At 40.9% G+C, this 17082-nt stretch overlaps 1 protein-coding gene across 3 annotated transcripts in view; it reads left to right on the top strand.

Annotated features, from left to right (window-relative positions):
* Window positions 1–7851: 7851 nt before the first annotated feature.
* Window positions 7852–17082, top strand: part of mocs3 (molybdenum cofactor synthesis 3) — a 73022-nt gene continuing 63791 nt past the window's right edge. Inside the window, exons 1-2 of one of the 3 annotated variants that reach the window (XM_043695555.1) lie at window positions 7852–8445; window positions 15544–15679. In XM_043695555.1, coding sequence (XP_043551490.1) covers window positions 8314–8445; window positions 15544–15679 — 268 coding nt within the window. In that variant the 5' untranslated portion in view covers window positions 7852–8313. The remainder of the gene's footprint in view (window positions 8446–15543; window positions 15680–17082) is intronic. The other 2 variants (XM_043695554.1, XM_043695553.1) reach the window with 2 other exon arrangements.

The following is a 17082-nucleotide window of genomic DNA, read 5'->3' as shown; positions in this document are numbered from 1 at the left end:
CTCCTGAGATTGCTAGCATCATTGTAATATTTAAAGGTCTTGCAAGAGGCCAAACGCTTTCAGCCAGGAGCTAACCATCACAGTGCCACATAATAGGATGTCAACAAAGAAGATATACTTCTGAGGGCACAGATGTGGCATAAGTGACACTTCATTGCAAATATGAGTTGCATTCGCAAGTGTATTGCTTCTTTACATCAGTACTTCTGATCAAATTTTATTGTAAATACAGTTGCAAGAATCAAGCTGCAATAGGCTGTCCATCCTTGTTGTCACGTCATCTTAGCACTCTGTCCAATTCCCTAACACCCAACATAGCATCACATCTTCTCATTGTTGAACATGGGAGCAGCACATGCTAGAAACCCTTCAGACAATTGAAAATGTCGGGCTGAATCTTACCAGAATTTGGCAATGTATACATTTCATAGAGTTGCATGACAGGTTTCTCTCCTTGAATCCTAATGAGTTTTCTCACGATGGCAAACTTGTCCCATTAACTGTGTACCACACCACAATGGTGCCTGTTCACCCAATGCTCAAATCTTGCCATCGGCAAGATTATCACACTGCAAGATTATCCCAGCTCCCTCCTGCCAGCACCATATTTAAAAGACTTGTGTGCATCTGGTCAAGTACTGTCAAGCAAGAGTTGCCCTGCATGGTTTGAAACATTTGCTCCAGACATGCCGAAAGAGAAATTGGTGTGCAGCTTTGCAGACAGGACCTGTAGGTCCCAGTGGAAGAGTTGGTGCAATGGAGGGCATTGCTGTTTCCCCAGGACTGTTGGAGGAGGCTACAACACTAAATCCTGTCTGTCTAGTCCAAGAGTGTCACCTGGTTCAGTGCAGTCTTTACCATCCTGTGAAATGACACCAGTGTAGGAAGAAGTTAAATTGAATTCATCTCCACCAGGGATGTGCAACAATCTTCTTTGTGCTACCTCACATTCACTGTACCTCTATTATTGCACCAACATCCCATCAAGTTCATGCTCTATTACTGTCACTGACACATGCAATGTTTTCTCTTACTTGCTCTCACCCACCCAATCCCCTCAAATATATGAACTGTGCACCCCCGACTCACTTACTCAGGACACCTTGTCACCTATTCCCCATGTGCACCATTTCTATCAGCTGCGCCATGCACTTTCATCTCACTTAGTCCCTCCCTTTCCCGCATTCCAGAATAAAATGGCCCAAAATAGGACAGAAAGAGACAAGGCAGTTGATGGGGTGCCTGACATTTGGTTCCTCACCCTCTACAGGACAGGATTCTGATTATGGGAAAAAGTGAGGACTGATTATGACTGCCATGAGCAGCCGACTTGCTGTGCCTGATATCCTACGTACACCTGATATCCTGGACTGATATCCTATGTACACCGGTCATTGAAAATAAGTATGCAGGTGCATCAAGCAGTTAGGAAAGGGAATGGTATATTGGCATAATAATAAAAACAAAGAACAATCTGAAACAAAAACAGAGCATTTCAGAGACTCAGCAGGTCTGGCAGCAACTTTAGAGAGAAAAACAGAGTTAATGTTTCAAACGCAGTGACCATTCATCAGAAATGGTTTGTTGGCCTTCCTTGTCACCAGGTTTGAGTACAGGAGGAAGGAAAGTTATAAAAAACTATACAGGACTTTAGTGAGATCACACTTGAAATATTGTATGCAGTTTTGGTTGCCTTTCATAGCAAAAGATATACTTCCCATAGAGGGAGTTCAGTGGGGTCAGGGTCAAGGTCGCAGCATACGTGGTTGGCCACTTTGGATAGAGATAAGGAACAATTTCTTTACTAAGAGATTCTATTAATCTGTGAAATTCTCTACCACAGAAGGCTGTGAGGTGAAGTCACTGAACTTATTTAACAAAATAAAGATGGATGTTAAGAGCTAAAGGTCTCAAGGGACACAGGACAATAAAGGGAGTTTGGTGTTGAGATAGAGAATCAACCTTGATCATGTTGAATTGCACAAAGGGCTTGATGGGCTGAATAGCTTACCTTTTTCTATTTTCTATATTTCTATGTTTCTCCTCCTTTTGGAGACTAGTAAATTACTTAGAAACTAGGCAATAGTAGGCAGTAAAGAGATGTTAATGCATGCAAGTAGACCTCTTGTTGCTCACAGCTTGATTCTCATCTTGCTACACAAAACTTGGTTGTAAAATTGGACTTAAGTTTCTGGACTTGCCATATTTCCCCAACGACCTTGCTATTTCTCATGTCTTTAAGGTGCAGGGAAAATTCTGTCCAAAATGTTGATCTGGAAGATACTGTATTTCATCCAAAACTAGATGTCAGGCAAGTAGTTTGGCAACAAAGCTATATTGTAGTGATTGAGTACAATGGTTGAGATGTAGACATGGATGTCATCAATCTACATATGTAATCTGAACACATATCTTCTGAAGATGCACCCCATGAACTGTCTCGTTTCTTTCTTAGGTAGTATGTGAAGGAAGGGAACAAGGAGCTACGCAAACTGTGAACAAATTAGTTAGAATTCTAGTTCATAGGAAAAGCTGTAAACTTTGTAATGATGTCACAATGTTGTGCATTGTTCATACTGATAGCTTTCGGGTCACTTTGTGCTACCAAATAATATTAAGACAGAAGACTCCAATTACAATAGATAGCATTCAGAATACCTATCAAAACTAAGAAAATCATTGTAATGTATTACAAACTGTTCATATTAAAAAGAAACATGCACAGTAGACAAATAACTGTACAGTTACAATTGCTATCTTTTGTTTTTAGTTGAGAAAACAAATGTTTTGTGAAATGTGTTGAAAAGAGAAAAGGACTTTCATTAAACAGGACCTAATGTATTCTCAAGGAATTCCAACGCACTTCATAGTCAATTATTATTTATTTGTTGGTAAGTAGCTAAAAGTGCACAGTTTTGGATTCCTTACCCACGGAAGGACATTGTTGCTTTGGAGGTCATTTCGAAAAGGTTCACTATATTGCCCCCCAGAATGGAAGTGTTGACCAATGATGGGAGGTTGATTTTATTTATTTACTTATTCACAAGATGTGGCCAATACTAGCTAGGCCAACATTTATTGCACATGCTTCCTTGTCTATAAGAAGGTGGTGGTGAATTTCCTTCTTGAATTGCTGCAATTCATAGGGATAGGTAGTTACACAAGAAGCATATTACGAGATATTGATCCAGTCACAATGAACAATTGGTGATATAATACAGTCAGGATGGTGTGTTTCTTGGAAAGAAACTTCCAGGTGGTGACACTCCAATGATGAGTTGTTTTCCTTGGCTGGAGAGTTTGGTACAAGGGAAAGTGTCTCAGGTTCAATCAAGGGGGGGTCAATCAGTCAAAACTGAGGTAAGGATGATTTCCTAGAAACGTAAAGAAAAAAATAATCAGAAATTCTGCTATGTGAATCCTTGAAATAACCCCAATGGGCTACCAATGTTCTATGATTCAGCATAATCAAGACTAAGATAGATTTTTAGACTCTTGGGGATCAAACAGATGATTGAGTTGAAATCAAAGATGGAGCATGATCTTTGGAACAGGCTTGGGGGACAACATGGTCTTCTCCTGCTCCTATTTTATAAGTAAATTCTATAACAGCCATTCCTTCACTTCTGTTTCTTCCCTTCCATGAAAAGTGATTAACTTGAGAATTGCAAATTATTAAAAATGTTTTATGTGAAGGTGGTGATGCAGAGTACAAAAATGTCCCAGATGTTCAAATTACTGCTCCTGGTGTTCAGACATTCATATGTCAAGAGGGCATTTCATGAATATGTGTTGTTGCTGTATAAATAGTCCACACTATGTTTTACTGTGTTAATCAGTTAGTGCCTTATGTACTAAGTAATAAACTTTATTTTATTTTTCATTTAAAAGTATATCTTATTTTCAATTATCCTCATTTAGAGAGCTAAGCATTTGTTGAATTTTAGACAGTGTAGGTTTATGATAAGAATACCATTCAGAATAAATTAAAATGGAATTGAAGATCATAACTTACAATGCTGAAGTTATTAATTAATAGAAGATCGTACATCTTTCATGTTACCAGTCAGACGATGCAAAACATATTATGAATCTATGCAACCCGATCTACATTTTGAACAATAATCAAAATACTTAATATGCAGTTATACTGAAAACAGGGTTTCTTTTCGATCAGCAAAATATAATGGTATTCAAATGATTTGCCAGTCACATTGTTCTTCAACATCTTCATCATACAAAATATCAATTATAGACCTGCAACAACCCAATCCACCCAAAATCAGGAGGTAAAAGTGGGATGCTCCAGTGGCTTACATAATATTAAAAGAAAAGAATCAACACACACAATGCAGCAGTATAACCCTCATCATCCTGCTCTTTATAGCCTTGTTTTAAAAATAACACATGGAGAAGACAACCCAAAACTTTACTACACACATTGAAAAGGAAGGTTAGAAACAGAAATGACATGATCTTGATGTTTTCACAACGTTCACACGCAAATGTCAATTCTTGATTCTCCACAGATATTGCCTAACAAGTACCTACTGCCTTTTCTATTTTTATTTTGCTTTTTACCTTCCTATGATCAATACTGCTCTATTTTCTGTAACCAGTTTAATTAATTACTTTTATCAAGCAAAGTAAAAATTATAGACTTTTATTCCAATGTTCTGTCCACATGACAGTTCCTTATTATTTTTGTGAAATAAAGCTGGAACTCCTTTTTTTTCCCTATAAGCATGTAAAACAGCAGGCTAATGGGACAAACTTGAGATTGGGGACTGATCAGCCAGAATAGTGTTATTTTTTTAAAAGTTTCCTGAAATATATTTTTATTTTATGTTTTTCATTCCTTATATTTTTGGGGGAGGTGGCGACATTGTTATAATATCACTGGACTCATAATCCAGCAGCCCAGGCTAGTGTTCTGGGGATATCCTTGGAATTCCACCATGACAGATGGTGACATTTGAATTAAATAAAAACCTGGAATAAGTAGCTAGCCTAATTGTGACCATAAAACCACTGTTGATAAACATAAAAATTCAAGTGGTTCATTAATAATTTTTAGGGAAGGAAATCTGTCATCCTTACCTGGTCATACATGTGATCCAGATCTTCAAAAACGTGATTGATCCTTATCTGCTGTCTGAGCAACTTGGAATATTCTGGCAATGCTGGATTATTAGTAATATGCTGGCCTACTTGTCAGTTCCAAAAACCTGAATATTGTTCCATGTCTTGCTGCATTTGGACACTGACTGCTCAGTATCTGAGGAATGAGGAAAGGAATTGTGACAATGTTCCATATGGTAGACTGGTTAACAAGGTTAGATCACATGGAATACAGGGAGAACTAGCCATTTGGATGAAAAAATTGGCTCAACGGTAAGAGACAGAGGATAGTGGTGGAGGGTTGCATTTTGGACTGGTGGCCTATGACCAGTGGCGTGCTGCAAGGATTGGTCAAACTTTTTGATGTTTATATAAATGATTTGCAAATCACTATGGTTAGTAGGTTTCAGATGACACCAAAATAAGTGGTGTAGTGGAGAGCCAAGGTTACCTCAGAGTACAATGGGACCTTGATCAGATGGAAATGGGCTGAGGAGTAGCAGATGGAGTTTAATTTACATAAATGTGGTGTGTTGCATTTTGGTCAGGCAAATCAGGGCGGGGCTTATACATTTAATGGTAAGGTCCTGAGGAGTGTTGCTGAACAAAGAGACCTTGGGGTACAAGTTCATAGTTCTTTGAATGTGGAGTCGCAGGTAGACAGATTAGTGAGGAAGGTGTTTGGTATGCTTTGGCTGATCTTTTAATCCTCATCTCCGCTTACTTGCCTTTTCCCTATAGCCATTGATTCCCTTCCTGATGAAAAATCTATCTACACCAACCTAAACAGTCTGCAGTGGTAAAGAATTCCTCAGATTTACAACCCGATGAGAGAAGAAGTTTGTCCTTGGTCTTAAATTTATAACCTCTTATTCTGAGATCCAGAACCTTGTGTGTTTCAGTAAGGTTGTATCACATTCTTTCATATTTCATGCCTAATCTACTTGACCTCTCCTCCTAAAGCAGCCCCTCCATACCTATTATCAGACTAGTTAATATTCCCTGATTATCTGGTCGCATGGATGAGTTGGACTGAAAGGTCTACTTCTGTGCTGTATATTTCTATGACTCTATAACTGTCTTTTTTGACGTCTTCAATTGCCAGGACACCTTAACCTCACATTTCCCTACATTACATTCCATCTGCCAAGTTTTTGTTTATGATTTGGAGATGCCGGTGTTGGACTGGGGTGTACAAAGTTAAAAATCACACAACACCAGGTTATAGTCCAACAGGTTTAATTGGAAGCACACTAACTTTCGGAGCACCACTACTCCATCAGGTGATTGTCACCTGATGAAGGAGCAGTGCACCGAAAGCTAGTGTGCTTCCAATTAAACCTGTTGGACTATAACCTGGTGTTGTGTGATTTTTAAGGTTTTGTTTACTAATTGAACTTGTCTATATCCCTCTGCTGACTCTTTGTTTAATCCTCACCACATGTCTTTCCTCTTATTTTTGTGTCATCATTACACTTGGCTATAGTACATTCACTTTCTTCATCCAAATTATTAATATATATTGTAAATAATAGTATCCGCAGCACTAATACCTGTGGTTCACCATTAGTTACAGGTTGCCATCCTGAAAATCCCTTCCCCCAATCCAACTTTCTGTCTATTAGTTAGCCAAACCTTTAATATACTGCTCCAATACCATGGACTCTGAAGTTATTGAATAGCCTCTTGTATAATCACGTGTCTTCTGCATTTAAAAAAAATGTCCAAATTGAAAAATAATTTTTAGTGCCCATTCCTCCAGGATTGCTTTCCTGATCCACAATTTCAAAAAAAAATCATACTCTGTTGTATTCTTAGAAATGTCTACTTGTGATGCATCTGAGCTTCAGGTTACAAAATGATAGATGCTTATCAACCTGCTGAATTTCTCCAGCATTTTCTGTTTTTATTTCAGATTTTCAGCATTTGCAGTATTTTATTTTTAAAAAGCCAGTTCACTTATTTCAACACTCGAAATTTGAGGTATCTATTGAATTGAAATGGTAGGCAGCATATAATTATTTCACATTAGACCATTGATGAACTCTGCGAAAGTGAGGACCGCAGACACTGGAGATTAGAGTCGAGAATGTGGTGCTGGAAAAGCACAGCAGATCAGGCAGCATCCGAGGAGCAGAATTTCTGATGAAGGGCTTTTGCCCGAAACGTCCAATCTCCTGCTTTGCTGCCTGACCTGCTGTGCTTTTGCAGCACCAAACTGATACTGTACTCGCCAAGAGAAGAACTGTGAGGTCCATAATCGGCTTTGCATGTAAATTTTTCATTAGGAACCATGGGTGATTTACTGAATGTTGTTAATAGATGAAAAAGGTATGACGGGTGATTTTGTGATGGGTGAAACAAAAAAGGGCACTTTGGATATAGTAAAAGAACATGGGGATTCCATAGTAATAAGAAAAAGTGGGGAAGTGCACAATTGAAGTAGCTCAAGAGCACAGCAGGTCTGGCAGCATCTGAGGAACAGGAGAATCAACGTTTCAGGCAAAAGCCCTTCAACAGGAATCGGCTCAGTTGAGTGAATTGAGGTCCCTGGTTCTATTCGAATTTGCGAGTCCTGTGTGCAGCGGTACCATCTTTGTCTCTGGGTTAGAAGTCTTGGGTTCAAGTCCCACCCACTCCAAGTGTGTCGTAACCTGCCTGAACAGGTTGATTAAGAAGATTCATAAATGTAAATTTTTTTAAATATTAAAATCTCTTGTGAGGCGGTGCTAGTGTCCCTGCCTCTGAGCCGAAGACCCAGGGGTTTGTCGTGACACGTCTGAACGGATTAAAATAAACAGAAAGAATTCCAAATATTTGAGCCTTTGAAAACCATCGATGCCGAACAGCTTTGAAATCAGTGATCAAAAATAAGAACAAAGTGGGGAATTCAAAAAAATTAGAGAGAAAATCCTTCTGTAAGGACATATTGGAGAATGTCGGACATATTGCTCAGAAACTGCAGCGGTGGTGACCTGCATAAGTTAAGAGGCAGAGTGGATGACCATCTTTGTAAAGGAAGGGCGAAAGGAGGCAGCGTTGACGACCATCTTAGTATAGGAAGGGCACGGCCATGTTAAGGGCGCAGCTTTCCGTGTGTTGCATTGTTTCTGGTCCTCCGGCTGAATTCAACATTGAAGCGGGAGTGCACGTGGAGAAGCACGATTTAAGGGACTGTTTTTCAGCTTGAACATGGAAGTGGAGAGGCTGAGGGATGAAATGTTTAAGAAGAAGGAGAAGGAGGTGGAGAGGCTGAGAGATGAATTATTCAAGAAGGAGCAGGAAGTGCAGAGGTTAAAGGCAGTGGTTGTCAACTTACAACAGGTACACGAAGAGAGTCCCCACCCTCAGACCAACTGTCTTTCTGAAGAACTGCTTTTATGTCAGCTTAACCATCAATGTCTCTAGTTCTCGAGAACAGTAAATGCAGTCTAATAGTTTTAGTACAGACTGGTAAAGATTGTATTGCTGTTACTTCACTATCCTCCCCAGACTAGGTCAATTGAGAAATCAAAAACTGAAATTGAATCGCTACTTTAGATAAGGCTGCTTAATAAGAATTGGGTACCAAGTTAACAGATGGAGTTAAGATACAGCTTATCTATGATCTTGCTGTTATGCCTCTGCTACTGTATCCCTTTCACTATTGTAAACAAAACTCTTTTGCTGTACTCCAACACATAGGAAAGCCCAACTGTGAATGTTTGCCTGCTGTGAAGACTCATGGAGTATCCTGGTTGAGCCCAAGCTTGGGAGATGGCAAAACATTGAAAATGTCTAATCAACAGTGCCTTTGCAAGATCCTCCAAACCTCATAGTCCAACAACAGTGTCCTCCTGAAAGCAACTTGAGGCACTGCTCATTCAAAATGAGGTCTTTTGGTTGGGACATATTCTTCGTATCGTTGACACCAGAAGTGACATATTGAACCTCTGCAGTAGATTAGATATATGTACACCCACCGTGCTGCTATGGAGGGAATTCTAAGATTTTGACTTGTCCATAGTGAAAGAAAAGTGGTCAGAATCCAAGTCTAGCTTGGGAATAGCTTGAAGGTTGTGGTATCCAATGCACTTGCCCTTCTTGATGGCAGTGGCCATGGTTGGAAGGTGCTGTCGAAGGAGCATTGCAGAATTTCTGCAGTACATCATTTATATGATACACACTATTTCTATAATATTATCAGTTGTGGTGTCAATCATGTGATGCCAATGTGCTCTGTTGCCCTGGATGGTGCTGAGCTTCAGCGATAATCTAGGAAGTTATCGGCAGGTGAACTTGATGTCTGTGGTGGAGAACCTCTTGGAAGAGATACGAAGGCACAAGATCTATGCACATTTGGATGATAATGGACTAGTTAGTGACAGACAGCATGATTTTGTATGAGAAAGGCCATATGTCTCTAAACTGATTGCATTTTTTGAAGAGGTGACAAAAGTAATTGATGAAGGAAGGACCGTGGATGTAATTTATATGGACTTTAGTAAGGCATTTGATAAAGCCTCACATGGTAGTTTGGTACAAAATCTAAAATCACATGGGATTTGGGAAGGGCTGGCTAGATGGATACAAACTGACTTGGTCATAGAAGACAGGTGGCTGTGAAAGGGTGTTTTTCAGAATGGAAATGGGTAACCAGTGGTGTTCCACAGGGATTGGTCTTGGATCCTCTTTGTTTTGTGTGTGTGTGTGTGTGTGTATATATATGAATTGGAGGAGAATGTGGTGGTCTGATTAGTAAGTTTGCAGATGACACGAAGATTGGAGGAGTTGTTGATAGTACTAACGATTGTGAAAGGATACAACAGGATATAGATTGGTGACTTGGGCACAGAAATGGCAGATGAAGTTTAATACAGACAAATGCGGGGTGATCATTTGAGATCAAATTTAGGTTTTAATTATACTGTAAATGGCAGAACCCTGAGAAACATTATCATACAGACAGATCTGAGCATGCTGGTCCACAGTTCCCTAAAAGTGGCAACACAGGTGGCCAAGGTGATTAAGAAGGCATATGGCATACTTGCCTTCATCAGCCGAGGCATGGAGAACAAGAATTGGCAAACCATGATGCGGCTACATAAAACCCTTGTTAGGCCGCATTTCGAGTATTGTGTAGAGTTTTGGTCACTACATTACCAGAAGGACATGGAATCTTTGGAGAGAATACAGAGAAGGTTCACCAGGATGTTGCCTGATCTTGAGGGCACTGCCTCTGAGGAAAGGTGAAAAAGACTAGGATTGTTTTCACTGGAAAGACTGGCTGAAAGGAAACCCAACAGAGATCTACAAAATTATGAGAGGCATAGATAGGGTGGATAGTCAGAGGCTTTTTCCCAGGGTTTAAGTTGCAATTACAAGGGGGCACAAGTTCAAGGTGAGAGAGGGAAGGTTTAAGGGAGATGTGCGAGGGAAGTTTTTCTTGCAGAGTGGTGGGAGCGTGGAATGCCCTGCCATAAAAGATGATGGAAGCAGACGTTTAAGAGGCATCTGGATGGTTACATGAATAGGGAGGGAATAGAGGGATACAGACCAAATTAGGGTAGAATGTTTATCTTTTAATTTAGTTAGGGCAAGATGATCGACACAGGCTTGGAGGGCCAAAGGGCCCTGTACCTGTGCTGTACTTCACTTTTGTTCTTATTGTTGTTGAAGGTGTGATCAAACGGCAAGTAAAGAGTATCACTTGTGCCTTGTAGGTGGAGAACAGTGAAGAAGGTTATCTGGAAATGCAGTGAGATCTTGATCACCTGGCCAGTGGGTGAAGGAATGGCAGATGGCGTTTAATTGGGATAAATGCAAAGTGTTGCATTTTGGTAAAGCAAACCAGGGTAGGACATACACTGTCAATAGCAGGGCCCTGGCAAGTGTTATAGAACAGGGAAATCTAAAGGTACAGGTTCATAGCTCCTTGAAAATGGAGTCACAAGTAGACAGGACGTAAAGAAGGCTTTTGGCATGTGAGCTTTCATTGGTCAGAGCATTGAGTACAGGAGGTGGGACAACTTGTTGCAGCTGTACAAGGCATTTTGAGGCCACATTTGGAGTACTGTGTGCAGTTTTGATTGCCCTACTAAGGATATTATTAAACTAGAAAGAGGGCAAACAAGATTTACTAGGAGCTTAACTGGACTTGAAGGTTTGAGTTATAAGGAGAGGTTGGACAGGCTGGGACTTTGTTCCCTGGAGCGTAGGAGACTGAAGGGTGACCTTATAGAGGTATATAGAATCATGAGAGGCATATATAAGATAAATAGATAGAAGACAGCTTTTCCTCATGGTAGGAGAATTTAAAACTAGAATGCATACGTTTAAGCTGAGAGATACAAAAGGGTCCAGAGGGGCAAACGTTTCACACACAGGGTGGTCAGAGTCTGAATGGGTTGCTGGAGGTAGAGGTGGAAGCAAGTACAAATTTTGTCATTAAAGAAACATTTTGACAGGTGCATGGATGGGATTGGTAAGAAGGGATATGGATCAAATGGGACTAGTTTGAATTGTAAAAAATGGATGGCCTGGGCATGTTAGAGCTTGTTTTCATGCTGTAGACCTCTATGACAATGACAGGTTTTGAGAAGTAAGGAAATGAGTTACTTTAGATTAGATTCTTTATAGTGTGGAAACAGGCCCTTCCGCCCAACCAGTCCACAACGACTGTCCGAAGAGTAACCCAGATCCCTCTGACTAATGCATCTAACACTATGGCCAATTTAGCACAGCCAATTCACCTGGCCTGCGGGAGGAAACCAGAACACCCGGAGGGAATCCATGCAGACAGGGGGAGAATGTGCAAACTCCACATTGACAATCGTTGGAGGCTGGAATCAAACCTGGGACCCTGGTGCTGTGAGGCAGTAGTGCTAACCACTGAGCCACCGTGCCTTGCTGCAGGAATCCTAGCCTCTGACTTTTCTCTTGTCACCATTGTATTAACTGGGTGTTTCCAGTTCAGTTTCTGGCTAATGTTGTCAGTGGGGTTTCAGCTATGGTAATATCAAGGGGCGATTGTTTGATTCTCACTTGTTAGAGTCGATCATTGCCTTGCGCTTGCGTGGTGTGAATATGACTTGCAACCTTTCAGCCTGAACCTGGATGTTTCTAGGCCTTGCTATATTTGGAGACATGTACTGTTTCAATATCTCATGAGTCATGAATGCATCTGAACATTCTGCAATCATTTATGAACATCCCACTTCTGACCCCATGATGAACAGAGGGTAATTGATGAAAGCTGCACATTAGTACAAACTGTAAAACTGAACACAGATATGTCAAGTCGATGATCTGCCTTGACCTACTCCTGAGGTCCACAGCATCACAGATACAGTTTTCAAATGATTTGGCTTTACTCACATGATATCCAAAAATGGCAAAAGACTATTGGCCCTGTCAGCATTCGATTAACAGTGTTGAAGAAAGAGTTGTGCTTCCGAACTAGCTGTGACCCTAGCCAAATTGTTTCAGTACAATTTCAATATTACCCAGTATTTGTATGTTGCCAATAGTCATCTCCAAGGGAGAACCTAACCATCACCTCTTGATATTCAGTGGTATTGTCATCACTCAATCCTGCATTTTCAGCATTCTGGGGGTTAATATTGTCCAGAAACCAAACGAAATTTGACCAGGTACACACACACTCTGGTGACCAGAATGGGTCATAACGTAGGAATTCTGCAACAAGTAATTCCTTCTACCTAAAGGGTCTGGATCATCTACAAAACATGAGGAGCAGATTGAAATAGTATCCCTTTGTCTGGATGGGTGCAGCTCCAACAACACTCAAGACGCTTGACACCATCCAATACGAAGTAGTTGACTTGATTGCATCCAATTATGACCTTGAACATCCACTCCCTTTACGACCGACACACTGTGACAGCAGTTTGTATATACAGTGTGCACTACAGCAACTCAGCAAAGCTCCAATGACAGCAACTTTTGAAACCCTCAATCTCTACCACCTAGAATGACAAGGCAGAAGATACTCAGCAACACTACCACCTGCAAGTACAGTTTCCAAGTGACAAATCATCCTGACTTGGAAATGTATCATATTTCTTCAATATTGCTAGGTCAAAATCCTTGCATGCCCTTTCTGACAACATTGTGGGTGTTCCTTCTCCTACAGGCTTTCAGCAGTGAAGGAACGTAACTTAGCCATGGCTGGTAAAGAAGGCAATACATGCTGGCCCAGTCAGTGACTCCTAAAATCCCTTGGTTGAACATTAAAAACAATGTATTGTATGTGGACTTCCAAAAGGCATTTGATGAGATGCTGCTAAATAGGACTGGTGTGCATATCTAGAGTTTGGTGATTAAAATGAACTGTAATAATATGGTTAACTTAAAGTAGTGGATATTAGACATTTTCCAGACTTGAGACTCTCCATTAGTTGGTGTACAGATGTCTGCTAATATTAATATCCTAGATGTTGGTGTACTGTGCACAATTCTAGAATTTGTGGATTAGACCACTTGAAAGTATTTTGAACCATGAGGAGGATAATGTGGAAATGTCATAAACAGATGGGTGGAATGGAAGTTTAAGTGACAAGTTTAATATAGAATGATCAGAATTTGGTCAGAAGAAAAAGCAGAGGTCTTGTAAAACAAAGACTACATTTCTAAAGTGGGTGCAGAGGCAGAGGCATCTAGGTGTATTCATTTATAAATGATTGGCGACAGAGCAGGATGAGAGTACAGTTAATAAATTGTACAGTATCCAGGGCGCTTTTAGTAAGGGCATAGAGAATGAAAGTAAGGATGTTATGTTAAACCTAAATAGAACATTGCTTCAGCCTCAGCTGGAATATTATGTCCTCGCCTGGTTGCCACACTTTAGGAAGGATGTGAAGACGTTAGAGAGAGTGCAGCAGCAGTTCAAAAGTGGTTTCAGGGATGAAGAATTTGAGTTAGGTGAAGTAATTAGAGATGTTGGGTCTGTTTCTTTTCTTCCTTTGGAGAAGTTTGAGAGGAGCTTTAATAGGTGTATTCAGAATCCTGAAGGTCTGCTCTGAATACGTAGGGGCAAACTATTCCTGTTAATGGAAGGTTTCAGAATAAGAGAGCATGGATTTTAAGGTAATTATCAAAAGCAGTGATGAAATGACAAAAAACTCTCATGCTGCAAATAGTTAGGATCATGAATGCACAGCCTAAGAGTATTTTGGAGGCAAGTTCAAATGGGGCATTCAAGAGAATTGAAGTACTATCTGAACAAGAATGTGCAGGAGGATGTTGCCAGGGTTGGTGGGTTTGAAGTAAAGGGAGAGGCTGAGTAGACTGGAGTTATTTTCTCTGGAGCATTGGAGGCTGAGGGGTGACCCAACAGAGGTTCATAAAAACCATGAGGAGCATGGATATGATGAATAGACAAGGTCAGAGTAGTGCTGCAAAAGCACAGCAGGTCAGGCAGCATCCGAGGGGCAGGAAAATCAGGAATGGTGATGAAGAGCTTTTGCCCGAAACGTCGATTTTCCCAGCTCCTCGGATGCTGCCTAACCTGCTGTGCTTTTCCAGCACCACTATAATCTTGACTCTGATCTCCAGCATCTGCAGTACCTACCTCCATTTGAATAAATAAGGTCTTTTCCCGGGAGTGGGCCAGTCCAAAACTAGAGCGCATAGGTTTGAGGAGAGGGAAAGATTTGGATTAGATACTCTACAGTGTGGAAACAGGCTACACCGACCCTCTGAAAAGTAACCCACCCAGACCAATTCTCCTACATTTACCCCTGACTAATGCACCTAACACTATGGACAATTTAGCATGATAATTTCGCCTGATCAGCACATCTTTAGATTGTGGTAGGAAACCGGAGCACCCGGAGGGAACCCACGCAGACACAAGAATGTGCAAACTCCACACAGTCACCTGAGGTGGGAATCAAACCCGGGTCCTTGGTGCTGTGAGACAGCAGTGCTAACCACTGAGCCGCTGTGCTGCCCTTTTCATGCAGACGGTGATGCGTGTATGGAATGAGCTGCGAGAGGATGTGGTGAAGCCTGGTACAATTAGGACATTTAAAAGGTATCTGGATTGGTAAATGAATAGGAAAGGTTTAGAGGAATATGGGCCAGATGCTGGCAAATGGGACAAGATTAATTTAGGATATCTGGTCAGCATGGGCAAGTTGTTTCTGTGGTGTACATCTCTATGACTACAGGAAGTAGTATGGGGAGTGGCATTAGTTGCAATACTTTTTTGGTAATACGGCATAGGCCAAATGTACCCCTACAGTACTGTAGCTATTCCGTGATTCTGTGACATCTTTTTATGTAAAAATGTTGGCAATACACAGCAGACCAAGCATCTTTAGCAGAGCGAGGAACAGAGTCAACATTTTAGGTCCATGCCTATTCATCAGATCACATCTTTCTTATCCTCCCAGTTCGCTAAATGTCTTTCTTTTTCAGGATTCTCGTTCTGGAAATACATTTTCATTACTGAAACAAGTAACAGAGATGCCTCCATTGGAAGAAAAATCTCTCTCTAATGAAGAAATCCTGAGATACAGCAGACAGCTCATCATCCCAGAGTTTGGAGTCAAAGGTAATATTTAAAATAATTAGAATGAATATAGTTCATAAAATTTGAGACTTAACAATTCTAGTATTGGACAAGGAATATCAGTGGTGGAGTTCAAGTAGAAAATTTGAATTCAATATATAATTATATAAGATTACCTACAGTGTGGAAACAGGCCCTTCGGCCCAACAAGTCCACACCGATCCTTTCGAGAGAAACCCAACCCCAACCCTATAATCCACCTAACACTACGGGCAATTTAGCATGGCCAATTCACCTAACCTGCACATCTTTGGACTGTGGGAGGAAACCGGAGCACCCGCAGGAAACCCACACAGACATGGGCAGAATGTGCAAACTCCACACAGACAGTTGCCAGAGGTGGGAACCCGGGTCCCTGGCGCTGTGTGGCAGCAGTGCTAACCACTGAATCATCGTGCCGCCCCAAATCTAGCATTTTGTGAGCTATTGAGTAAATTTGAATTCTGTTTGGGGGTTTTATCGGTTCAAAGCTGCTGAACCAACTGGGAGACACCTAAGTGGTTCCCCCCTCTATCTTATCAAAAGACTATATTTATCTGATGCTGTTATTATTAAAAGCAAATGAGTTTTCTTGGTTGACAGTTATGTTTTCAAAAGAAAGTAGCGCATCTCTCAAAAGCAGATTTTAAATTTTTTTTAAATATTGGGCGGTGTAACAAAATCCTGCTGAAGCCTTTATTGTGAAAACAGATTTCACTTTTTAACCATTTTCAAACATGCTTAAAATACTTTTTTTTCAGAAAGGGATGGTGAATTTGAATTTCTTTGTTTACAGGGCTGATGTTGTATTGATACCTTGAGAGAAAAAGAGATCTGTGAATAAAAGTGGTATGATTTAGATTACTGCTTTTACTCACTTTTCGTGGAAAATAGAAGTGTGACGTGCAGTTGTAGAAATATTTCTGAGTCATAGAGATGTATAGCACAGAAACAGACCCTTTAGTCCAACTAATCCATGCCGACCAGATATCTTAAACTAATCTAGTCCCATTTGCCAGCACTTGGCTATGCCTGTCTCTTCGTAGGGTATGTGGAACAATCCATCTTCCGCAACTACACTGGCCCCACCCCCCACCTTTTCCTCCGCTACATTGATGACTGTATCGGCCCGCCTCGTGCTCCCACGAGGAGGTTGAACAGTTCATCCACTTCACCAACACCTTCCACCCCGACCTCAAATTCACCTGGACAGTCTCAGATTCCTCCCTCCCCTTCCTCGACCTTTCTATTTCTATCTCAGGCGACCAAATCAACACGGACATCTACTACAAACCGACCGACACCCACAGCTACCTGGACTACACCTCCTCCCACCCTACCTCTTGCAAAAATGCCATCCCGTATTCCCAATTCCTCCGCCTCCGCCGTATCTGCTCCCAGGAGGA

The sequence above is a fragment of the Chiloscyllium plagiosum genome, chromosome 9, assembly GCF_004010195.1.
Source record: "Chiloscyllium plagiosum isolate BGI_BamShark_2017 chromosome 9, ASM401019v2, whole genome shotgun sequence".
In the NCBI taxonomy this organism is placed as follows: Eukaryota; Metazoa; Chordata; class Chondrichthyes; order Orectolobiformes; family Hemiscylliidae; genus Chiloscyllium; species Chiloscyllium plagiosum.
Note: the sequence above shows the minus strand (reverse complement) of the source record. Positions and strands in the feature narration are given on the sequence as shown.